This window comes from Polypterus senegalus, chromosome 10, assembly GCF_016835505.1.
Source record: "Polypterus senegalus isolate Bchr_013 chromosome 10, ASM1683550v1, whole genome shotgun sequence".
NCBI classification, from domain to species: Eukaryota; Metazoa; Chordata; class Cladistia; order Polypteriformes; family Polypteridae; genus Polypterus; species Polypterus senegalus.
In genome coordinates, this window is record NC_053163.1 from 26,205,680 (window position 1) to 26,233,297 (window position 27,618).

Consider the following 27,618-nt stretch of genomic DNA (forward strand, 5'->3'; position numbering starts at 1 on the left):
CCTCAGTAAAAGCAATTTATTGTGCCCTTTTTGTTTTATGGTACTTCAATTCTACTGTATGCCACTCTGCCCCTTTTATTTTTTTTTTAAGCTTTTTTTATTTGTTTGTGTGCAAGACACACCATGGGAAAGGTGGCTTGGCTATTTTAAAAACCTAAGGTTTATACTAAAAATACAAAGCAGTGCAATCAATTCAGTCAGTCAATCATTTTCTAACCTGCTTAGCCCTGAACAGGGTTGTGGGGGTCTGCTGGAGTCAATCTCAGCTAGCATAGGGCACAAGGCAGGAACAAACCCTGGATGGCGTGCCAGTCTATTGCAGGACAAACAAGCACACACGCACACACCCCTCAGGTATACACTAGGGCCAATTTAGGATCGCCAATCCACCTAGCCTGCATGTCTTTGAACTGTGGGAGGAAACCTACTCAGGCACATGGAGAACACACTGCAAGGACCAGGAACACGAACGATGGCAAGGCAGCAGCACTACCACTGCACCACCGTGCTGCCCACAATAAGCTCACTTCAGATTTACTAATATGTGTACAAAATACAAAGAAATTCTTATGTGCTGTTTTCAATATGCTGCTAGTGGGCTTGCATCTCGCTCTATATTGTTTGTAAGATAACACAGACTGTAAAGGGAAACAGGAGGGGCTTGGCATTGGGTTGTCATAACCCCACCCATAATGGCCACTGCAAGCAAACATCCACCCATCCATTTTCTAACCCGCTCAATCCGAATACAGGGTCACGGGGGTCTGCTGGAGCCAATCCCAGCCAACACAGGGCACAAGGCAGGAACCAATCCAGGGCAGGGTGCCAACCCACCGCAGGCAAGCAAACATATGAGCAAGAAATGTATCCTAACCCCGAGAAAATAGGACCTTGAATCTTTGATAAAACGTATTATTTTCAGTTTACTTGGGCTGTCCTCAGAAATACAGAAGACATGCTTTCTTAAATGGAAACCTTTGCTGCTCCAAAGAGGGTGAATTCAGTTGGTTTCAAAACTTTTCCATATGATGGGATCCGGTACCAATCACCTGCATTATAAAACACCAGTAACGGTATACTGATACACTTGACTTATAGTTTTCATACTCTTTCTCTGTAAATCTAGCATTCGTTTGCTCAGAGGTTGATGCGCTTGCAGCTTCTTAGGCAGCTCATTTTCTCCACTCTAGTGGCCCGCTTCTTCTCTTCTTCTGTCGGCATCTTTTTGCGTTAAAACTGATTGATTCAGTGTTTGTGTTGCAATTACTTAGTACGTTTTCTTTAATTCTTCACTTAAGCTGGCACTTAAGTCTTCAATCTGCCTCAAGAATGATTTAAGTTATGAATAGGTAGGGGAAGTGACAGTGAAGGTGGTATGGAATGAGAACAGTGCCCGAACGCATGTGCCACATGGCCACCCTGCTGGCGCTCCTGAGATTGATTCTACTACAAAATAAAATAAAATAATAAAAAAAATAAAAATAGGAATAACCTTGGAGGTCAATCATCACCCCGAAAGCGGATAGTAGACATCACGTGCGAGATGTGATCAAAAAATACGGTGAAAGCTTTAAAAAAGAAATGTTTATTGCAGTAAAAGATTTACAACTACTAGTCACCCTCAAAATACTCTCCTCCACTTCGAATGCACTCATCCCAACGCTCCTGCCACTTTTGGAAGCAATTTTGGAAGTTTTCTTTCAAGAGTGTCTTTAGTTGGGCTCGCGTGGCTGCCTGGATGTCCTCAATGGATTGAAATCGTTTGCCTTTCATGGTCATTTTCAATTCAATAAGGTGGATTCGGACACAACGTAATGTTTTTATTCGACACAAATTGACATACTAGAATGGATGTGTGACAAGGAATGTTGTCATGAGGAAGAAAGAAACCGTTTCATCATTTTCCTCGTTTATTGATGTTAAAGGACGTCCTGATCTTTTCTCGTCTTCAACCGAGTCAGATCTATTGCGAAATCGATCAAACCACTTGTAAACAGTTTTAACTGTCAGAGCAGTGTCACTATAAACCAATTTTAACATCCGATGGGTTTCCTGAGCTTTTTGCAATTTGAAACAAAATTTCATGTTAATGTGTTGCTCAATATTCATTATTAACGAAAAACATACTTGGACTCAACAGTGCCTCACAAACGACTGACAGTATCAAAGAAGTTGAAACTTGTCACAAACTCGGCTCTAGGATGGACCTGTTATACCCTGCTTTGAATTGTTTTGCGTTGCTCTTGGATAGTGCTCTGCATCAACATTCACCGTACTTTTTGATCACATCACGTAGTATATGTGTACCAAATTTCAGGTCAATCGGTCAAACACTTTGCGATCTACAGGTGATTTAAAATCCTGGACAGACAAACGGACAGCCACAGTAGTGTATCATATATGAAGATGACAGAAGGATACCTGTTTTGTAAATTTTTTTAAATATGTTGCACTTTAAAATGCAATTTCACATGACAACCTAATACCGTATTTACGTGTGTAACACACACACAATTTTTCCCGAAAATTAGCATTAGAAATTCAGGTGCGCGTCATACACAAGGAAATGTAATTCTGTAATGTTTACTTCTTCTGCTTGGGCTCGCTCGCTCGCTCTCTCTCTCGCTTGGCACTCACACTCTCTCTCTCGCTCGCGCTCTCTCTCTCGCGCACTTGCGCTCTCTCTCATTCGCTTGCTCACGCTCTCTCTCTTGCTTTCTCGTGCTCTCTCTCTTGCTCGCTTACTCACGCTTTCTCTCTCACTTGCTTGCTCACGCTCTCTCTCTCTCTCGCTCGCTTTCTCGCTCACTCGCGCTCTCTCTTGCTCGCACTCTCGCTTAACAGTGCTCTCTCTCTCTCTAAATGCTTCCTATACAATCACAACAAACGTCGTACATGGGGCAAAACTTTTTTAGCGATTTTCTTTGTAAAAATTAGGGTGCGCGTCTTACACGAGGGTGTGTGGTACACGAGTAAATACGGTATATACCATGAGTGTGGAGAAATAACTATGACTTGAAAAATACCAAACTTATTCTTTGAGGCCTCAGAGAGACCCGCTCTGAACCGACTCCATCTTTGAATTGGACAGACGTGAGCAGACTGAAGGCATCAAATGACAGGTTGTATAATCTTAATCTCAAACCCAAGTGAGGTAGTGGCAGGGCCTGGATCAAAGGGATTGAGATTAACTAAATAATAATGGTGAACAATTTCAGGAAGAAAAGGGTTGTTAGAGTAGTAAATGGAATTCCCATCTCTGGGCTAACTGACTAAAAATTATTCCTGATTTAAAACTTTATGATAGCACTGAAAATACGTGAAGTAAATGAAGGACAAGCACAGTAGGAAACTGGACAGACTAAAGACAAAGGGTTGTGTGCCGATTAAAAAGATGTCCACCACATTTCCACCATACATTTTTTGCGATACAGTATCTAATTGAACAAAATGAAGAAAAAAAGCAGGAGTGCATTTAGTTCCGCGTGAGACAGAATGAGCGGGTCAGCTTCCTTTGAATTGGATCCTGAGACGCGTCAAGATCAGTTTTCCCCGATTGGTATAGAGACCTATATGCATATAGATAGCACCAAATAAACAGGGGGCAGCATTGCCTCTTCCTGGCATTTCTCTGAGTTTTAATGTCGCTGGTGTCCCATTCACTCCACCGAAGGCTTGATCAGGTAACCGTTAAAGGTGATATAGATGTCCACGTCATCGCTATAAACTGCATTTTCCCGCTCCCGCTTGTAAAGACGCACCCAGACCTCGTCATTCTGCTCGAGATCGAGCATTATGCTCTGGCTCTGCATAATGCTCCTGTCGCTGGGTTGCGCATATAAGATCACCTTCTCCTTGTCATTATGCATGATGTGCAAGTAGGTCTCCTTGAAATTCCAGGTGTGGATGTTCACGTTGAAATAATAGATCCCAGGAACGTAGCAGTAGAATTTGCCCTTGAACATGTTGAAGTGTTCATACAGATTGACAAAGACAGTGTCAAACAGGAGGGACTGGTAGTACTCGACGCTGTGCAGAGCCTTTTTTCGGCCAACTGAGAAGGCGGAATACTGGTGCTTGCAGGGGTCCCCAGGGGCACCCATTTGACCCTTGATACCTTTAGAGCCGATGTATCCACGGGGTCCTAGTGGCCCTTCTTTGCCTGCTTTCCCAGGGGTACCTCTGTCTCCTTTGTCTCCTTTGTCACCTGCCGAAAAGAAAATAAATTAAATAAATAATTAGGATTACTTTTGAATTCTATCCATAACCCAATTTGACTTGTCAGGCGTGAAATTGAAGCCCACGCTGCCCCGCAGAAAGAGAAAACACTTATTTTAGTAGTGACAGATGTGGATTAATCTACAGTGTCTTCCATATTGTTTGGACAAAGACTCATTTCTTCCTTGATTTACCCCTCTGCTCCGCCATTTAAAATTACAAAGCAAACAATTCAGACATTGTCATTAAAGTGTATATTGTGGACTTTCATTTAATGGGATGTGCACACATTTTGGTCACAACATGTAGAAAGGACAACATTTTTTCTGCATGTCCACCCATTTCAGGGCACCATAATCTTTGGAACAATTGATGCCACAGATGTTTGTGACTCCTCAGGTGGGTTTAATTGCTTGATAAGATACTTCGGCCTGCTTCTACCCTTTGGAGTCTGTATTGCCATTGTTCAACATGAGGACAAGAGCTATGCCAATGAAATTCAAAGAAGCCATTATTGGGCTGAAAAACAAGAATAAAACCATTTGGTAAAACCTTAGGATGACCTAAATCAACTGTCTGGAATATCATGAAGAAAAAAGAACACACTGGTAGGTTCAGTAATCAAAAAGGTACTGGTAGGACAAGGAAGACCTCCATTGCTGATGAGAGAAGAGTCCTCACAATGGTAAAGCCCCAAACGCCTGTCCGACAGATCCAACACAGTCTTCAGGAGGCAGATGTGTGTGTATTGTCAGAGACGACTATCAGCAAAAGACATCATGAACAGAAATACAGAGGACACACTGCAAGATATAAACCACTAGTCAGCCACAAAAACATGATGGTCAGATTATAGTTTGTGAAAAGGAACTTCAAAGGGCATGCAGAATTCTGGGAAAGGTCTTGTGGACAGACGAGACAAAAATGAACCTGTTTAGAGTGATGGCAAGAGCAAAGTGAGGAAATGTAAGGGAACTGCCTGAGATCCAAAGCAGACCACCTCATCTGTTCAACATGGTGCTGAGGGTGTTATGGCTTGGGCATGTGTGGCTGCCACAGGTCCTGACTGGTGCACTTCTCTTCATTATTGATGGAACTGCTGATGACAGTCACAAAGTGAATTCTGAGGTGTACAGAAATATCTCATCTGCTCAAGTTCTTGCAAATGCAGTAAACTCATTTATCCTTCAACAAGCTAATGATCCAAACGTACTGCTAAGGCAACACAGGAGCCTTTCAAAGCTAAAAAATGGAAACTTCTTCAATGGCCAAGCCAGTCAGCTGATTTAAATCCAGTTGAGCAGACCATTCATATTCTGAAAAAAGAAAACCTTAAGGGGCCAAGTAGCTGAAACAAACAGGAGCTGAAGATGGCTGCATTAGAGGCCTGGCAGAGCAGAGGAAATCCTCAATACCTGGTGATGTCTAGGAATCGCAGACTTCAAGCAGTCATTGCATGCACAGGGATATGCGACAAAGTCCTAAATATGACAATGGCTTTAATAGAGACCTGCCATTTCTGTGTCCCAAACATTATGGTTCCCTGAAATGGGGGGACCATGAAGAAAAAGTGTTATTTCTAGATAGATAGATAGATAGATAGATAGATAGATAGATAGATAGATAGATAGATAGATAGATAGATAGAATGATCACAATGTCTGAATTATTTGATGTGTAATTTTAAACTGTGGAGCAGAAGGGCAAATCAAGGAACAATGTTCCTTTGTCCCAAACATTATGGAAGGCACTGTATATACTGTACATTAGCCATTTTTCAGCAGAAGTATTTACAAATCTTTGCAGTTTACTTGGTTACTAAGGAGCCATTTATGTTTCTTAACCAAACAGTGACTGAAGAGTATTTATATACACAGATGCCGTGCACAGTATCATCCTGTTCCTACTAATATTAAGATAACATTTTACCAGCGCTTTATACTAAAGTTTAGTCTTGTTTAGTACCAAAGCTTAAAATAACAGTTGTGGCTGAATTTCAATACCTTCATACTTTTGTTATTTAAACATTAATAATGCGATTTTTTTCAGAGATGCAAAAATCACCTCATCTGTCTTTTGCATTTCTGCTGTAATTATATTAAAGGAGGGCATGAAATGAAATGGGTATAATGAAAAGTAAAAGCAAGAACGTCAAGAAGGTGACAAACCCAGGGATTGCTAAGAGTAGTAGAAGTTGGAGTCCTTGTAGCAAAAACCCTAAGTGATCATAGCTGAATCTTTAAAGAATCTGAATGGGTCAGAAGTGGAGCTTGGGGCAAAGTCTCAACAGAAAATTGAGGATTATGATGTAATGAGAGAGATGTCAAACGCAAAAGAGCAAGCTTTAAAAAAGTCAAGTGTGGAGATGAAAAGGCACTGCCTGAGATCCAAAGCGGACCACCTCATCTGTTAGACATGGTGCAGGGGGTGTTATAGCTTTGGCATGTACAGTCGTAGCCAAACGTTTTGAGAATGACACCAGTATTGGTTTTCACAAAGTTTGCTTTTGCAGTGTGTTTAGATCTTTTTTTCAGATGTTTCTGTGGTATACTGAAGTAGAATTACAAGCATTTCATAAGTTTCAAAGGCTTTTATTGACAATTACATTAAGTTTATACAAAGAGTCAATATTTGCAGTATTGGTCCTTCTTTCTTTTTCAAGACCTCTGCAATTCACCCTGGCATGCTGTCAATCAACTTCTGGGCCAAATCCTGAATAATGGCAGCCCATTCTTGCATAATCAATTCTTGGACTTTGTCAGGATTGGTGGGTTTTGGGTTTTATCCACCCGCCTCTTCAGGATCGACCACGAGTTCTCAATGGGATTAAGGTCTGGGGGGTTTGCTGGCCATGGACCCCAGATTTTGATGTTTTGTTCCCTGAGCCACTTAGTTATCACTTTTGCCTTATGGCCCGGTGCTCCATCATGCTGGATTGTTCATTGTTGGTCACCAAACTGTTCTTGGATGGTTGGGAGAAGTTACTCTGGGAGGATGTTTTGGTCCCATTCTTTATTCATGGCTGTGTTCTTAGCCTAAATTTTGAGTGAGCCCACTCCCTTGGCTGAGAAGCAACCCCACGTGACATGAATGGTGTCAGGATGGTTTACTGTTGGCATGACACAGGACTGATGGTAGCGCCACTAACCTTTTCTTCTCCGGATGCCCCAAATAATCGGAAAGGGAATTCATCAGAGAAAATGACATTCCCACAGCAGTCCTCAGCAGTCCCATCCCTGTACCGTTTGTAGAATATCAGCCTGTCCCTGATGGTTTTCTTGGCTTTACTTCTTGACATCCAACAGGCCATCCTCCAAGAGTCTTCACCTCCCTCACACCTGCATGTTGCCATTCCTGAGCAAGCTCTGTACTGGTGGTGCCCACAGCTCAATTACCTATAGGAGAAGGTCCTGGCACTTCCTGGACTTTCTTGTGTGCCCTGAAGCCTTCCTCACAACAGCATTGGAAATGTTTTTTTTGGAGGATTAAGTTCGTTTTCATGGCAAAGAGGGACTTTGCAATTCATTGCAGTTCATCTGATTCCTCTTCATGACATTTTTGAGTAGATGCAAATTGCCATCATAAAAACTGAGGCATCAAACTTTGTGAAAATGAATATTTGTGTCATTCTCAAAACTTTTGGCCACGACCGTATGGCTGCCACAGGTCCCGGCACACTTATCTCCATTGATGACAGAACGGCTGACAGAAGTTGATCGATGAATCCTGAGGTGTGTAGAAACATCTGATCTCCTCAAGTTCCAGCAATTGCCTCCAAAAGCATTGGACGTCACTTCATCCTACAACAAGATAATGGTCCGAAAGGCAGGAAAGTTCTTGAATGGCCAAGCCAGTCACCTGATTCATATCCAATTGAGCAAGCCTTCCATACACTGAACACACAATCCCCCCCAAAACAAGCAGGAGCTGAAGATGGTTACATGGGCAGAGCATCACCGGAGAAGATTCTCAACAGAAAATTTAGGAGGCCGATGTCATGAGAGAGATGTTCTGATTTGACAGCTGCATATGCCCCTATGCGATACCATAGACACCCCCCTGGGTTCTGGAAGAGCTCCCCTATCTAACACCACAGATAAAACAGTTTGTGGTGACCCCAGGATGACACCACATTCCAAATACAATATACTATCACCTATATATCTTTATATATAATACGCTAACGTGGCTGTCCATTTGTCTGTCCAGGATTTGAAATCACCTGTAGCTGGCAAACTATTTGACTGATTGACCTGAAATTTGGTACACATATACTACGTGACGTCTACTATCTGCTTCGGGGTGATGATTGACCTCCAAGGTTGTTCCTCTTTGTATTTTTATCTTATTTTATTGTAGAATCAGCTCTGGCCATCAGGGTGGCCATGCAGCGCATGCGTACAGACGCCGTTCTCATCCCTACCAACTTCGCCGTCACTTCCCCTACCTCTTCATATCTTAAATCAGTCTTGAGGCAGATTGAAGACTTAAGTTCCAGCTTAAGTGAAAGTTAAGGAAAACGTACTAATTGCTACACAAACACTGACTTAATCAGTTCTAATATGAAAAGATGCCAACAGAAGAAGAGAAGAAGAGGGTTGCTAGGGTGGAGAAAAGAAGAGCTGTTCAGGAAGCAGCAAGCACATCAACCTCTGAGCAAATGAATGCTATACGTACAGAGAAATAGGATGAAAACCTAAAGTCACGTGTATTCAGTGCACGTTATCGTGCAGTCTGCCATTACTGGTTTGAAGATAATACACATTTAAAAAACATTTTACGTTCCACAGGCATCTTCCATTATGCCATCTTCCAACATGGTATGCCCGCAACCCTAAATATCGACGTGCTTTGCTGTTTTGTGGCCACCCTTTGAGTTTACATGTGGCAGAATCTGATTGCTGCCTCCTCTTCACCACCTAAGCAGGTGGTCAGCTCCACAGAAACCCAGCGTAGAGCCAAATTTACCACCAGGCATCTTGCCTTTGCTTCCAAAATATTATTAAGTGGGTGCACTTGTGATGCCGCCTGAAAGTAGTGTGGAAATATTCAAATTCATGCTCTTATGATTTCTCACATTATGCTCCCTCAAATTTCAAACATTTTCCTCCGCGATGAAGACATCGACTTCACGCAGTGAGCACACAGCAGGAGAGGGTCTTACCTGCGAGAAGTCAAAGGCACAGCTGTTGGCACTTAGCGAGAAGAGCCACACCGCGTTATGCCACGGAATTAAAGGCAAAAAGGATTCAAAGATATGCCTGGCTGCAGCCTTAGATTTGTCAGTTTGCTCTTAATTAAGAGATTTCTTTTTTTTTATTTCTCATAACATACTTTAACGCCTCCTTTAATTATTTTTAATCTAAATGCAAAGTGCTGTGGAGCTGCTCCACTAAACTTTAAACTGCAATTAGTGGCTTGGCTTTGCACTGGGCTGTTTTCTTTTCAAGGCATTTATAAAAAAAAAGAAAAAAAAAGTATAATTTGTGGTAAAGTCATTCCTCACCTTACTGAGAAGCGCATGAGTCAGCCTGTGAGCTTGCAGGTTTAATTTAGTTTTGCAGAAAAATGATATCAAGAGAAAAATGAACAGATAAAATGAAAATAAATAACACGCAGGTTAAATGGTAAAATGTCAGCTGAAGTGGCAAGGTGACGTGGAAATTTTAGCTTGTGATTTAAAACAGTCAGTCAATTAGTCATCTTCGAACCCCCTTAGTCCTGAATAGGGTCACAGTGGGTCTGCTGGAGCCTATACCCAGTGGCACAGGGCAAAAGGCAGGAACAAACCTTGGGTGGGGTGCCAGTCCATTTGCAGGGCAAACACACACACATCCGCACACTCAGCACGGCCATTTTAGGAAATGCCAATCCATCAAACCTGCATGTCTTTAAACTGTGAGAGGAAACCCACCCAGACACGGGGAGAACATGCAAATTTAAAACAATTCTATTATTGTGTCCCGTATTCACTACAAATTTTTAATTGATTTTCCTTAGGGACAAAATCGGAGGTAATCCACTTAAAAGCTTTCACAAACTAAACTTGGCTGAAAGCAGGCATGAAAGAATTTTTATAAATGGATTAGGAGATGAAATCATAAGCAGGGAAAAAAAAAAAAAACGGAGGTTCCAGAAATTGAGACATCAATCTGTAACACTAAACTAGAAATCACAGTCATGAAATCATGAGCAGTAAATTCAAAACCAGTCGAACTTTCATACTTTTTTACCTACATGCTTGGATCAAGTGTTATCAGATCACCTGCAATGTACACCCAACACAAAAGGTGTTAGCTAACCTCTTAGGTTCATTTCTTAATGGGGAAATAGGAAGAAATGTCAAAACCAACAAAGTAATCGTTACCAGTAATCTGTCTCATTGTCCATGCTGTACCCCGTGCTTTCAACCCTTTACAATCTCTAATGGCCGGCTTCTTGCTGATCAGGACTTTCGTTTATTTTCACTCCTTTACTTAAACCAAGTATACCACCAATAGATAATTTCACAAACTATTTTTAATGTCCTTCATGGACTGCAGCTATAATAAAGAATGATCAATCCAGCAGTTGGAAAAGCTAGAAATGAAAAGTTGAATGGAGACATTAACTTTAAGCTTTTACTTAAAAACTATGCGTATTTACAAATTAACCAATAGCTGCAAATCTAAGAAATAAAAGAGAGGCCCGCCAAAGCAACAGGATAATTAAAAGGGCAGGCTCAGTTATAGGAGGCACTCTCTGGAGGTCACAGCAAATGAGAGAATTAAAACTAAACTCTCTCTGTGACACACTAACACTGACGGCTTTCAGCCAATGAATTACACAGCAGAAGTGTGTCAGGAAACGCTATTGGGGGTCCTTCATGCCAATGGCAAAATGCTATCTATCGATGCTATCCTGCCAACTACACTAAAATTAATATCTATCTATCTATCTATCTATCTATCTATCTATCTATCTATCTATCTATCTATCTATTTAGAGAAATCTGGGCAGTAAATGATGTTTTATGTTCCATGGAAAATGAATGTCTACTACTAAAGCGTGAGTAGGAAAACTTTGTTTTTAAATGTTGTTTAATTTTGGCTGTTAATTTGACTGCAATTGTGTTACAATCTATATATATAAAATTCTTTTCGCGTTTGAAACCGAAATTGTATATGACCACGCGAAACGGAAATTACGTATGACCACAGAACATATTATAATACAGGAACTAATCACTTCGTTTGTGGACGCCATTTTTATATTGTCTTTACGAATTGTTATTATTTGTGTGAGAGTTATTTTACTGATAATGAAAAGAAGTACAGTAATCCCTCGCTATATCGCGCTTCGACTTTCGCGGCTTCACTCTTTCGCGGATTTAAAATATAAGCACATCTAAATATATATCACGGATTTTTCGCTGGTTCGCCGCTTTCTGCGGACAATGGGTCTTTTAATTTAGGTTACATGCTTCCTCAGTTTGATTGCCCAGTTGATTTCATACAAGGGACGCTATTGGCGGATGGCTTAGAAGCTACCCAATCAGAGCATGTATTACATATTAACTAAAACTCCTCAATGCTATAAGATATGCTTCCCGCGTGGCGCTTGTTTTGTTTGCTTCTCTCTGTCTCTCTCACTCTCTCTGCCTGACGGAGGGGGTGTGAGCAGAGGGGGCTGTTTACACAGTGGCTGTTTGCCTAGAAGATAGGATGCTCCTCTACAAAATGCCGCTTTATCGTGGTACTTCTGTATACTTAAAAGCACGTATTGATTTTTTGATTGTTTGCTTTTCTTAGCGAGCGCTCTCTCTGACATTATCTGCTCTTCACGGTGCTCCTTTGAAGATAAGATATGTTTGCATTCTTTTAATTGTGAGAAAGAACTGCCATCTCTGTCTTGTAATGAAGCACAGTTTGAACGTTTGACTAAAGGGTGTTATTTCATGTCTAGAGGGCTCTAATAATGTTAACAGGGTGGGAGAGTTTATAAGGGCTTAAAATATATAAAAATAACCATACAAACATATGGTTTCTACTTCGCGGATTTTCACCTATCGTGGGGGGCTCTGGAACGCAACCCCCGCGATCGAGGAGGAATTACTGTATTTAGAAGGTCGTAAACAGGTTTTCTATGCTCTAACTGCAAAAATATTCGATTTAAGAATCCTACTTCGTGGAAATTCATTTATCGCGGCAGAGTCTGGAACGGATTAATCGCGATAAACGAGGGTTGACTGTAAACACAAACACGCAGATCTAGCCCATAGAAGTCGCCCTCTCCCAACCCTCCTATCTGGACTCCAGCGCTGAGCCATCCACCGCCAGGTGCGTTCTGACAGAGAAGTTTTATTTATTCGTCCACGTGACTGTCACGGAAACTGCCACATTCTAACTTTTTTTTAATTGGCAGTACTTGATAGTAGAAGAGATTAGGAAAACAGCTTTGCATCTTTCTACTTTTTAACTGCGCAGAGCTGTAGAAGATTGCCTTCAGCGGCGAGGGTTCATGACAACAAAGTGGACGCTGGAAGGTGCGGATTGTCGGGCTGCTCTGCCGGCATGACAGCTTCGCAGTTTTGGGCAGCGTCTTCTTTTCTCGCACTGTTTGTGACACTTCAAGTGCCCCGTCAGCTCCTTGGACAGTTGAAATCTTTGCAAATGAGTGTAATCGGTGCCATCGAAGCATGACTCTCTTGGTAAATTGCGGTGCACGGCTACTTACTGTCCCTTAAGGTGAGTTCAGGTCACTAAAACCCCGCAACATTCAAGGCTGCTTTTGTGATGAATTCTTTTAAGAAGATGGAGGGTTTACATCTATGTACCAACCTCTTCATGTTAAGTTTTGGTCTTGGGAATTGTTTGGACCTTCTGCCCGTTAAGCACGGAAGGGCAGCGTCCACATTTCTCAGAATAATTTTTCTCTTAAATCACAGGCACGTAGTGCAAGGTTGTCAAGCAGGTAGTTTACCCGAAACCACTGCAGTAGTACTCAATGTATCTTTACTTCTTAAATGTTAATGTTTTACTGTTTAAAAATTTATACACTTATTATATATCATTCAAATTCTCTTATGGAAATGTTTTACTGTTTAATAATGTATATGCTTCTTATATGTTCTTCAAATTCTTTTATCAAAATGATTTACTACTTAATAACTTATTTTATAAATACTACATTTTATTTTTTTCCCTTGCACTCAGTGAGCGAAGCCACTGGGTAATCAGCTAGTTGTTAATAAAGGTCTGTTTAAAAGTAAAAAAAAAAAAATGATCTATCTATCTATCTATCTATCTATCTATCTATCTATCTATCTATCTATCTATCTATCTATCTATCTATCTATCTATCTATCTATCTATCCTGCCAACTACACTAAAATTCATATCTATCTATATATCTTTCTATCTATTCCTGGTAAAAAATAAAACATTCCTTTTGCAAATTGGTCATTAATTTTAAGTTAATTTTACACGTTTTGCAAAAGTTTCAGGACGCTCATGGTCTTATTCCTTTTGCAAGTATGACATTCACACCATTAGATTTTTTACCAAAGGTGATGTTACCAGATCATATTCCACTGTGATTATTTAAACTCATATTTTTGCATTAAAGTCACGTTTACATTTGAACCAGCTAACCACCGCCTTATCAGTCTCTGCACTCACCTAACGCTGTCCCAGCCCCTCCTATAAGGGTCTGTTGCTGATTACTTACATCACCAATGTATATTCTGATGCTGATGATTTTATCCACGTGATTAAACACATCATAAATAACCTGTTTACACAATCGTATATGGATATGTAGCAAATGCATTATACACACATTGCATTTACACTGAAATCTTTATATCCATCCTTAGCAGAAACATACAAATGAAATGACATTTTCCATCTCAAAACACAAATTATTAATCTGACAACGTGCTCTGTTTAGAGGTTCAGCATGATGGGGGCACAGCTTTACATTTTTACTGATAATGAAGGCCCATTGCTAAAGCTGTTTGCAGAACAATATTAAGAGAGGAGAAGGGAGGTAGGGGACGTCCTAAAATGCTGCAAATGTGACAGCTCTAGCCAAAGTACAAATGTGCTGTAGCTCAGTCTGGATGCGTGAATGGAATCAAGTTTGGTGAGATAAATTCCTAATTAAATTGTTCAATGACCGCTTCTGCTGCATAGCCTTGGCACGCATCACCTGATATTTTTCTACATTCATGAAAATGTGCAGACTCTCAAGCTGCTGAAAAATATACAATAGTCAAAAATCATATCACAGCTAACATCTTGCCACTGGTGTCACAACTACAAAGCTCATGGGGTAAGTAACATAAAAAAAATATTTCTCGGTGGAGTATTCCTTTAAATGGAAGGTAACCTATGTAATCACCTGGATTCATGGATTCTGCTCTGAATCCTCTTAACTTCCCTTGTCTTCCTTCTTTTAACTCAAGTACCATCTTGCTAGGCATGAGCAGCATTATATTTGACTAGCTATGTAAGCCCATGCTGTAAAAGGCCAAGGATCCTAGAAATGATTGAAATGGTCAGAAAAAATTTGAAATGTAGAGATGACAGGAAAGCAACTACTCTGGGCATTTCTCTCCTAGGAGGCTTGGTTTCGCCGATGTGCTCGCATCATTTGTGCATGAGCGGCTAAGCGAGAGTCTCTTTCTTTGGAGTTTTCGTTTTGCCAATGTGCTCGCCTCACTTTAATATTGTTTCTGATTCCTCAGAGGTGGAGCCCTTACCCCGACTCCACTTCTCACTTCCGGGCCGGACAGACACACACACTTGCCACACATAGACGTTTATATATAACATATGTACTGTACGTTTTTTGTGGTTAAAAGTCTTGTGGAGGAAATCAACGGCTCATAAATGAAAAAGTTATTTATGCTTCTTGAATTACTATTAACATTGATAACAAAAGTAATATGTCAAATGGCAGGTGTGAGCAGTAGAGGGCACCACCGAACCCCCAAACTCCAGACACACAAGGCCTAACACAACTCCAGGATCATATAAATGATTTTTAATCCACACAGCTCAAAAATAACAATTACTACGACCAATATACAGACTTAAATGTTCTCTCTCTCTCCTTCTCTCCTCCAGTGAGTTTCACCCGCTGTCTTCTGACTCTAACGACATGGGAAATGGCGGCAGCGGGCTCCTTGTTAAGCTGCTAAGGTCCCCCTCCCACCCCCTCCCACCCCCCAGAAGTGCCCTGTAGACCCCTTAAGGGCTGGTCTGGACTCCAGTTCCCATGCAGCCCTGTGCGTGTCCAAACTGGGACTACTTGCAAGGAACACTGCCACCTAGTAATCTGGGGGTTGAACTCTTGCAGCTCTTACCAGTCCATTCTTTCTTCCAGAATGGCTGCCAGGACATTATAAAGCATCCTGGTTGGGTAGTATCCCCATTCTGGCCATCTTTCCATTATGGCTTCCCAGCTGGGCAAGAAATCCTACTTCATTCTGACCAGGAAGCTTATCCGTCCTTTCTGGGCACTTACACAGGACAGAGACACCATTTTGTAAAACATAATTCTAAGCTTGTCATAAAAGAAACGGACAAAGAAAAACTCCAAAATATAAATGATGTCAGTTGGAAAACGACTAAAGTTTACCAGTGCTCAGTAATGTTCTGAATGTTGCCTGGCAACTTTACAACAGACGGAACATCTGCGCTAAGTGACAGACTAAATATAGACACTATAATGAACAAAATACAGACAACAATTCTGTAGCGATTAGGACAGATAATTGCAACTGATCACTATGTAAGTTTTTAGATTCTTGTTTCTTTCAGTAAACTTCATTATTTTAATTCCCTTTTTTTTTTTTAATTTGTGCAGGGGTTTTATAAGCATTGGTCCTCCTTGGAGTTTAGGCTGCAAGGCCTGCTGTTTGAGTTTGGGACCAGGTTTACTGCTCTTTGTTTTTAGGCCTTCCTGTTGGTGGCAGGATTGGCACTCCAGCCACCATAAAAAAAACTCCTACTGTTTCATTCCATCTGAACTAGTGTGGTGCTGAGGTGTCACCTGTCACATGGCTACACTTGGGCCCTAATCTGGGATCCAGAGTTGATTGGTCGTGTGGTGCGTGTGGCAATGTGCTGTATTAGCGCATCCTCCCAACTCCTTCTTCTTCTTCGGTAGTTTGGAGCTAAATTTTGAAATGTGCTCCTTGTTTTTGTGTTTTGTGAGCCTGCATCACAACACCGATGTGGTCCTCATTATGTGACTCACAAAAATAACAAATGGGAAGATTGCAGGTAGTTGATGAGTTTCTATACCTGGCATGGCCCAAAGTTCATAGCATAAAGTCTGACTTTGAAATGGAATAAGTGGGTTCAGAAAAATAATGTATTAATAGATGAACTCATTTTAGGATCAGGGTCATTATTCTGTTTAAAAAATATAGAATTTCCTGATCCAGAAATTGCTAGGGTTTTGTCTTGTATGACCATCAGAATAAGTGATTTATGTTCTTCTTTTCAAAGGTTTTGCAATCTACCCTTACCTTCACTGTCTTTTAATCTTCATCTAATGAATATTTGTAAACTTCAATTTCGTTATCACTTTTACAATTATGAGACAGTGTAGGTTTTTAAATGAGTTGTCCAGTATTAGTGTTGAGCTGTATCGTTTTCTTATGTACATTTTATGGCCGATCATTCACAAAATTAAACACATATGGGATGAATGAGTTTAAAATACTTTGTTAAATGAAGGATACACCATATTTTTAAAATAGGCGTGGTTCCTGATTTAACAAAGTAGTTAAAATTCCCAGGATTGTTTGCCTGTAATTATGGCCATCGTGGGTAACAAATTAAACCACAGCAACTCAGGAAGAGGAGTCATTCTTGTTGATGTCTGGCAGGACTTTCAGTAATTAACAAAACAAAATTTGCTGAATCTTCATTCACCAAAAACTGGTCGAAAGAGATGTATGCGTTGAGCTGGAATAACATGTTCAGCTAAGGGCCACTGTGGTAGATGTTTACCTCCCTCGACCATGGGACTTTGCCATATTTTCTGATGTTCAACGATGATTTTGGGCGAATCTTGCGGAACTGTAGAGAAGTAGACATATGCAGTACAACAAATACAACTGGAACATGTGTGGTGATCTAAAAGCAGTGGCAATGCTATTAGGAATGGCCCGATGATCATAAATATAATGTTTAAAATTTCCTGTCATGTGCAGTTTTATTGCAATCACCTATTTTTGTGATTTCTTCTCAAATTACGGGTATGCTTACACAGTATAGCATCTAAAACTGGAACATGTGTGGTGATCTAAAAGCAGTGGCACTGCTATTAGGAATTGCCCGATGATCACAATCATAATTTTTAAAATTTCTTATCACAACCTGTTTTATTGCAATCACCAATTTTTGTGATTTCCTCTTGAAATTGCAACTATTCTTATACAGTACAACAACTAATAACTGGAAAATGTGTGGTGATCTAAAAGCAGTAGCAATGCTATTAGGAATGTCCCAATGGTCACAAAATACCTTTACATTTTCCTTTTTATTGCAATGACGTATTTTTGTGACTTCCTCTCGAATTATGGATATGCTTATGCAATACAACAAATACAACAGGAACATCTGTGGTGATCTAAAAGTTTTAGTACTGCTACTAGGAATGGCCTGATGGTCACAAACATAATATTTACATTTTCCTGTCACATACTGTTTTATTGCAATCACCTATTTTTGTGATTTCCTTTTGAAATTTTGGGAATGCTTATACAGTACAACTAAAACTGGAATATGTGTGCTGTCACCCATGTGTGAGTAGGAAGAAACTGTAGGGACCAAGGGAAGGTAGTTACAAGCCAGGCCAGGGGGTGGCGGGGTACACTAAACCTTCTTCTGTTGCCTCTGCAGTCCAAACACGGGAAAACCTGCCTGATTCACCCTTGATGACATCACTTCCGGTTCCGGCACCCAGAACAATGGTACTTCCGGTTCCAGCTCCCAGGAAAATTTCATTTCACGATCCGGCATCCAGAAGAACGTCACTTCCGGTTCCGCCATGTCACTTCCAATCCTGGCTTTTAAAGCCACCATGTTTTCATTAAGACATCAGTTCAAGTGTCGACATGCACATCAGTGCCATTTTCAAAGTCTTTTGCAGCCAGGGATATTATACGGGTGGCTGCCCCAAACCTTTTTGAGTGTGTCGAGTCTGTTTATTTCACAGCGGTGATCTAAAATCAGTGGCACTGCTACTAGGAACACAGCTCAGATATACCAGGTAGTGGGTATTTAATTTGTGAATGGGACAGCCGTGCTTAAGAGTCTCATGTCATTGACAAAAACTGGCCGACCCATAAGCATTTGGTTCCAGGACATCAGATTATGTCCAGATGGTTGACAACATGCTTTAAGCATACAAAACCCTTAACTGCAACATGTTGCTTAGGATTCAGTTTCTACATTCACATTCGGACGTCTTCCCTGCTCATCTTGATCCAGTCAGTGGTGAACATGGTGACAGGTTCCAACAGAAATTTGCAACGATGCAAGGCTCAGAAGGCTTCTTATTAGATAGATAGATAGATAGATAGATAGATAGATAGATAGATAGATAGATAGATACTTTATTAATCCCAAGGGGAAATTCACATAATCCAGCAGCAGTATACTGATACAAAGAAACAATATTAAATTAAATAGTAATAAAAATGAAAAAAATTAAAATAAAATTAATGTTAGCATTTACTCCCCCGGGTGGAATTGAAGAGTCGCATAGTGTGGGGGAGGAACGATCTCCTCAGTCTGTCAGTGGTGCAGGACAGTGACAAAAGTCTGCCACTGAAGCTACTCCTCTGCCTGGAGATGACACTGTTAAGTGGATGCAGTGGATTCTCCATGATTGACAGGAGTTTGCTTAGTGCCCGTCGCTCTGCCACAGATGTTAAACTGTCCAACTTTAATCCTACAATAGAGCCTGCCTTCTTAACAAGTTTGTCCAGGCGTGAGGCATCTTTCATCTTTATGCTGCCACCCCAGCACACCACCGCGTAGAAGAGGGCACTCGCCACAACCGTCTGGTAGAACATCTGCAGCATCTTACTGCAGATGTTGAAGGATGCCAACCTTTTTAGAAAGTATAGTCTGTTCTGACCTTTCTTACATAGAGCATCAGTATTGGCAGTTCAGTCCAATTTGTCATCCAGCTGCACTCCCAGATATTTAAAGGTCTGCACCCTCTGCACACAGTCACCTCTGATGATCACAGGGTCCATCTCTCCGTTCTGCATGTTTTGATATGTGTTGGATTATGTTGTGTCACATTGTCCTTCTTGCAGGACCACACAGCAAATTTTTAAAATAAAGAAAGATGCTTCCTCTAAGGAAAGCCCACACGTAGCTTGAGATTAATTGCAATTATGTTTCCAGTGGCAAAAAATTACTGTAAAAAAGGAAAGTATCTAGAATGTTGCTTTTTGTATTTAATTAGCTATCTCCTGCTGAATCTCATTCCAGGCCAACTCTTTGTCCTACCTACTTGTCTTCTATTTTTCATTTCACTTATTTTTTAGGATTTGTTTTAAATGTGGTGAATCCATCTGGCTTTGGAAACAAAACAATTTTTGGAGTTAGTTAATTATATGTTTTTCAGGCAAAATCTTCAAAATAAAAATGCCCAAGTGGATTCTTACAAAATTAAAGTTTTAGGAACTGACAGAAAGAAAGAAAACAGTCTTATTGTTGATAGAGACCACAGCAATGACCTTAATAAAAGGAAAACACATCCTATGAGAGATTGTTCTTGGATAATTTAAATGAATGTTGCGAAAGTATTGCAAATATCAGCACCACCGCCCCAAAAAAAGAAAAACAAATAACAAAACAGTAAAACAATTCTATTCAAGCATAAATACAAATTAATCTATTCGGAATCACATTATAATAAGTCCTGACATCTAATCAGCATTTGTTTCTGTTTTACTCCTGATAGGCTTCAAACCCTGAAATGTATGAAGCAAGTTTGATAATGCATAGTTACTACACTTAGGAGTGTTCTGATTATACAGTACTCTTAGGCAAATACTGTGATATTACAGATCACAACGACATGAATAAGGTATCATTTCACAAAAGCACACGTGATAACCATAGTAACGATGGACCAACATCCATCTAGCTGTCTGTTTATATCCCATTTAACACATGGCAAGAGTGCAAGGCTCAACATCTATCCTAGTAACTCTGTATTCAAGTCATAAGGAAAACGTGGATGAGACTTCAGTCCTGTCAGCATTAGTATTTTTAATATTATTATCCATTTGTTCATATACAGCGCCTTCAGAAAGTACGCAGATCCCATAAGTTTTTTACTTTCTCGAATACGAAGTATAGGGCAATTATTGGAATCGTCCAAAAATTCGATTTCGAGACTTTGATGAATTTCAACATTTCAGACTTGCCTGAGTCCTCGTATACGAAGTGTAGGAAAAATATTGGAATCATCCAAAAATTCAATTTCGAGATTTTGATGAATCTCAATGTTTTAGACCTCCCTGAGTCCAAAAATACCATTTTTGAAATTATGTCTGTGTGTGTGTGTGTGTTTCTGTATGTAAACATGATAACTTGAGTACGCTTTCACGTAGGTCAACCAAATTCTGCATACAAGTACTAGGTACAAAACGTATATTCTATCAACTATTGAGCTATTTCCACTAACCGGAAGTGGTACTTTACCTGAAACGTTTCCCCAAAACTATTTAATAAGTTTTATCATTTCACATCATATTATGGTAAAGCATCACATCCTAAGCATTTTTTGTTGCTTTGCACATTGTCCAAAAATGATTGGTTGTTGACATAATCACAATTTTCCGTTTGACGTTCAAATGGTAATACGTACACATTTGAGAACTGTTTTTGCTTTATGTAAAGGAAATTTTGCGTGCAATTATTACATTACACAAATTACTAAAGTCTCTTTCAACTTTTGACCCACTTCCGCTTACTGAAAGTGGTAATTTACCTGAATCCATCCATCCTAACTACAGGGTCACGGGAGTCTGCTGGAGCCAATCCCAGCCAAAACAGGGCGCAAGGCAGGAAACAAACCCCAGGCAGGGTGCCAGCCAACTGCAGTCTACCTGAATTGTTCGCTAAAATAAAAGTATCATGGCAAATTTTTTATTCATACAGCTGCAGAGTCCAACTTTTTTAACTTTACTTTTATAAAAATTGCTCAATATGCTATTAATTTGATTTGATTTGCTGTTGATGGTTCTTTATTGTATGTAATATAAAAATATAATTGTCTTGTGGTTTACTCTTGAAATATCCATCTCCATATCTGAGTATATGAGAAAATCTAGGGGAGACCACTCCTGATCTTTTCTCATATTATTCTTTTGCAGCCTTATGCTAAAATCATTTACATTCATTTTTTCCCACATCAGGCATCACTCAAAATCCCAGAATCTCAAAGCGAAGACAGTATTTTAGAATTTCTTTTGCAAATGCATTAAAAATAAGCAACCTAAATATCACATTTACACAAGTATTCCGACAGTTGCTATGACACGTGAAATCTGGCTGAGGTACATCATCGAGATGTTTCTTCACCTTGTATGGAGTCTTCATGTTGTCAATTCAATTGATTGGAGCTGATTTAAGAATGGCACACACTGGTTTATAGGAGGTCCCACAGTTGTGCAAAAACCAAGCCATGAGGTCGAAGCCACTGCATGCAGAGTTAAGCGACAGGGTTGCCTCGATGAACAGATCTGGAGGAGGTTACAAACGTTTTAGGCAGTATTGAAGGATCTCAGGAACACAGTAACCCACCATAATTTTTAAATGGAAATGTTTAGAATAGCCTCTAATCCTTCAGCTGACCACTTGGCTAAACTGAGTAGTTGGGGAGAGAAGGGCCTTGGTAAGAGAGGTGACTGAGAAACCGATGGTCACTCTGGCTGAGCTCCAGAGAACTTGTGTGGAGATGAGGGAATATTGGAACATGAGAACAATCTGGCCGAGAACAGATCATTCAGACTAACAAAGCTCACCAGTCCTATTCACTTATTTTTCTAAAATAACATCAAGCTGAGTTTTAAAAGTCCCTAAAGTCCGACTGTGTACCATCCTGCTTTAGAACTTGTCTATGGTTCTCTGGGTGAAGAAAAACTTCCTGTTTGTGTGAAATGTACCCATAGCACATTTCCAGCTGTGTTCTTGATGAACTCATTTTAAATTCACAGTCTCTATCCACTGGACTAATTCCCTTCATAATTTTATACACTTCAGTCATGTCTCCTCTTAACCTTATTTTGCTTAATCTTTCCTCCTAATTCATCCACTGTAGCCCTGGAATTAGCTGAGTCTCTCTTCTCTGTACTTTTTGCATGTCTTTTTTGACCAACACTGCACACAGTACTCCAGACAAGGTCTATCTATCTATCTATCTATCTAACTGGTTTGAGCATAATCTCCTGTGACTTGTACTCTACACATTAGGTCGCTATATAGCCTAACATTCTGTTAACCTTCTTAATGGCTTCTGAACACTGTCTGGAAGCAGATCGTGTCGAGTCCACTGCAACTCCTAAATTCTTCCAAAAGGACAAACACTACTGCAATACTACACTAATCAAGGCTTTATGGTGGAGGGACAAGGCGACATATGAAAACCCACTTGGAATTTGTAAAAAGGCACCTAGAGAAGAATATTCTCTTGTCTGATGAAACCAGGATTGAACTGTTTGGTCTCAATTCTAAGTGTCACGACTAGTGGAAACAAAGCATCACTCATTACCTGAGTAATACCATTCTAGTGGTGAAGCATGGTGATAGTAGCATCCAACTATTGGGTTGTTCTTCATCAGAAGGGCCTGAGAGACTAGTCAGGGTTTTGGGAAAGCTGAGTGGAGCAAAGGATAAAGATTTCCTTAATGGAAACCTGCTTCAGAGTGCTCTGGACGTCAGACTGGGCTCAAAGTTCACTTTCCAACAGGACAATGGCACTAAGCACAAAGCCAAAACAGAATTAATTTGGCTCTGCCAGATCCCAGATTTGAACTCAACTAAATATCTCTGGAGAGACCGGGAAACAGTTGTCCACAAAAATCTCCACAGAACCTGAGAGAGCTTGAAAGGAACTGTAGAGAAGAATGGCAGAAAATCCCCAAATGCATGTGTGCAAAGCTTGTCATGTCAGACCCACTGCCAAAGGGTCTTCAAAAAAGTACTGAGTAAAGAGTCTATATTTTGGTTTCAATGAGATATTTCAGTTTTTTTATATACAACAGGAGTGGAAATTATAGACTGTAATTCTGCATTTAACACAGTAAACCCATCTAAGCTCATTGTCAAGCTCATGGACCTGCGTCTGAACACTTCACTATACAGGTGGGCTTTCAACTTCCTAGGTGGTTTGAGTGGGTAGTCACAATTCCTCAACCCTCACTCTCAACACAGGGGTCCCACGGAACTGTGTTCTGAGTCCTCTGCTGTACTTCAGCTATACACATGTCTGCACGTGACTGTGAACATCATGGTCACGTTTTCTGATGACACAGATATGGTAGGCCTGATTTCTAAAAACCATGAACAGACTTACTTGGATGAAGTGGAGAGTCTATCACACTGACGTCAAAAAATCAGTCTTCTAACTGTCAGCAAGACAAAGGAGTTGACTGTGGACTTTGGGAGAACACAGCAGAGGCATTACCACTCCTTCAGGTGGAGAAGGTGAACAGTGAACAGTTTCAGAGGACCTGGCCCAGTCTAAGCACATTGACACTTTGAAGCAAAGAAGGCAAGATAGCATCTTCTCTTCATGCACCTCAGGCTACCCTGTCAGGTATTAAAGAATTTCTATAAATCCACCGTTGAAAGTATCCAAAAGGGGACTCTTACTGTCTGGCTTGGGAACAGTGCAGAGCAGGATCCACCTGAGTCTGCAGAGAGTGATGCAGTCAACTGAACACATCATTGGACGTTCACTCTTTAACCTCCAGGACATCTACACCAAGCAATGTTGGACCAGGGTAAAGAAACTGATCAAAGATGTCAGCCATCCCAACAATAGCCTCGTCTCTGTGTCGTGATCAGGGAACCAATACCGCTGCCTGAAGACCAACTCAGAGGGACTATCCACAGTCCAAAAATGAGGATAGTGTCTAGAGGTACATGATGAACTACTCGTAATTCTTCTATGTTGTTATGTATTTATTATATATTTGTATAATACTAATATAACACTGTCATTGTATTTATTGATATTAATAGAGTTGAGTATTTAATATTTTTTGCCTTTTTATATTCTTCTAATGCACGCCATTGGAGTTCACCAACTAAGCATTTCACAACATATTGTACTGACTAATAAAAAAATTGGATCTGATTTGAGTTTTACTGGAAATTTTCCAATATCTTTACCCTTCGTAAATCTCTCAACACTTCCCACTCACACATTTGTACAGTACCTTTAAGAATTGTTATGTTGATATAGGGGCGAACCTCTGGCATGTTGTAGGCTGCCGTCATGGGGGATGGAGCGCCCTCGAATGTCTCGCGTGGATCACAACAGCGGCGACAGGTTGTTGGTGAGTTACCAGGGGGTCGATCTGATAAGGGTGTTTTCTCTGAAGGTGGTGCACCCCAGACAAGTAAAGGAAAGAGAAGCAGACAAGGCAAGCCCAGAGCAAACATAATTGCAACCTGACAACAACAGAAAAAGACAGAAATGGTGTAAGTCCCAAATGAATTTCACAAAAAAGTACTTTATTCCTGCTATAAAAAAAAAAAAAATCCTGTATCTGCGGTATTGGAAACAAGTGAGCCTGAAATACTTGCGGACCGCCATCTCCTATAATTATGATAACAGTTCAGGGATAGGTAAATACAGTTATTATCGCTATCCTCCATTTTCCACTACTCTGAAACAATATCCTGTTAGCTTCCAGGCCCAGCAGTTTTTAACTCTTCCTGCATTTAACTCTCATAATCCTACAGAATTGAGCTCAGCTGCTTACTTTCTGCTGTCATGGACCTATCAATTTAAAAACTCTGAAGGTTAACCTTCATGATTGTAATAATTTAAAATTATAGTTATTCACAAGCCTTTTCTACTCCTTTATCTGTGGTAGAGCCCGATCCTGATTATTTCAGACTCCCACAACTGTAAAATCTTTTTTTGAATAGCCTCATCGTATCTTGATTTTTTTGTCAATTCCGAGTTGATTTCACCTGATGCTTAGCAGCCTGGCTTTGCCTTTACAATTTGCTTTTCTTTAAGATGCCAGCTTGGAGCTGTGGTTAGTTCTACCTTGATCTTTTGTCCTGAGCAGTAGGTAACTCTAGTTTACTCCCACATCCCAAATACTCCTAATTGACCTCCTATAAAGGACAAGGTGTCTATCTGGTGTGGTTCCTGTCTTACTTCAGGTGCTTCACATGCCTGAATGAAAAAAAAGGATAAGAAAATGGGTGGAAAGACACTTCTGTGGCATGATATTATCCCAAAAATTCAGACATATTAGAATCTTAGCAGATGGGTGCTGCCAGCTCTCCTTTTCCCTGCTGCCTACATTATAACTTAATCATGTCTGTTGTTTATTACAACAACTTTGAATTTTACTTGTGTTGGCAACTGACACACTGATTAGTGCCGCTGCCTGACAGATTCTGTGCCAAGGGTCTCATTCTCAGTTTAGTCACTGTCTACATGAAGTTTACACATTCTTACCCCCATGGTCTTTTTTATTTTAATTGAAATTACATGATAACAGAAACAGAGAAGAATGAACCCTGCATCATTTTTATATAACACTAAAAAAAGGACCCACCCAACCAGCACCCGTGCCCACCCAGTACCATTCTCTACCTATATATCCATTAACTGCATGAGTTTATTTTGAAAGAAAACACCTGAATAACCTGTCAAGCAGAACAGAAGCACATGCGCCAGCCCTGATGAAGAAGAGGCAGTAGGCAGTGGCAGAGTCAGCGGTTTGGGGGGGGGCACCTGCCCTGGGTCCCACCCTAATTGTTGTCAGGAATCTAGTTTGCAATATATATATATATATATATATATATATATATATATATATATATATATATATATATATATATATATATATTTGTATGGGAAACGTCATTCAACCAAGTATGCTTTTTAACACAGTGAATGTAAGATTATGCATTAAGTTCATAAGAGGTGGCGTTAAAAAGTGTAATATTTTAATATTGCTATTTTTTATATTACCAAAACACCGTTCATCATTACCACAAATTCGTTATTCCCACAATGATATAAACATCACCATTTTATTTATTTTTCATTTTTAATCTTATTTCAGGAAAATAACATTGCATACAATCAAGTTGAACTTTTACGATAAATGACTTCATAGTCAAACTAGAAACACTAGAAACAAACTAGCAACACCGTTCATCACTTCCACAACATTCATTATTTCCATAATGATATAAACATCACCATTTTATTTATTTATTTTTTAATTTTATTTCAAGAAAATAACATTGCATACAATCAAGTCAAACTTTTACAAGAAATGACTTCATAGTCAAACTAGAAAATAAAAAAGACAAAACCTAGTTAAATCATTAACTGCAGTGATGATAACATCTAATACTGCAAAGACCATCGCACAGATTGTAATAAATCATAACTTATCATACCCATGGAGGTTCTTAAATCTAAACTCAAAAGAATATTCCTTCTCACCAGTGCATCATTTGTTCAAAATTGTCCCAAATCTATGTAGGACGAGATCGATTTTGATTTACTTACTTGGCTGACGCCTTACAACATTTATGATACAATTGCTTATATTGTATTCCCTTTGGTTTTTTCCAATTGGAGCACAGGCAGGTCAAGTGACTTGCTCAGGGTCACACAGTGTCAGTAGTGGGATTTGAACCCATAACCTCAGGGTTTGAAGTCTACAGCCTTAATCACTACACCACACTCTTCCCACGTCTCCATGAATTATCTTTCGACACTATGGTTTCTAATCTAACGATCTTCATTTTAGATGAATTACATTTTGCCTGAAGAAGGGGCCTGAGGTGCTTTGAAAGCTTGCATATTGCAATCTTTCTAGTTAGCCAATAAAACCGGTTATTTTGTTTACCTTCTCACTGCTTCTGCATAATCTTTTATATCATTGTCAGTGTGCCCTGCAATGTACTAGTGACCTGATCAGGGCTGGTCAGAAGCCATGAGCCTATAACCTAATTAAGTGGATTTTGAAAAGAGCAGACAGAATAGGCCACGCATCTTTGTGATTCTACATACTAGATTCAGTGAGTATTCCCATTTAACTTGCAGTGTGTGCTCTGTCTGGGGGAAGATAAGGGATCTTTATAATGATGAGGACTCGAAGAAGAA

General features: G+C 40.0%; 1 protein-coding gene across 1 annotated transcript in view; it reads right to left on the reverse strand.

Moving 5' to 3' along the window:
* Window positions 1-3,111: 3,111 nt before the first annotated feature.
* Window positions 3,112-27,618, reverse strand: part of LOC120536973 (complement C1q tumor necrosis factor-related protein 1-like) — a 35,408-nt gene continuing 10,901 nt past the window's right edge. Inside the window, exons 2-3 of the mRNA XM_039765555.1 lie at window positions 24,689-24,923; window positions 3,112-4,207 (exon numbers count right to left, since the gene is read on the reverse strand). Of these exons, the coding sequence (XP_039621489.1) occupies window positions 3,660-4,207; window positions 24,689-24,914 (774 nt within the window). The 5' untranslated portion in view covers window positions 24,915-24,923 and the 3' untranslated portion in view covers window positions 3,112-3,659. The remainder of the gene's footprint in view (window positions 4,208-24,688; window positions 24,924-27,618) is intronic.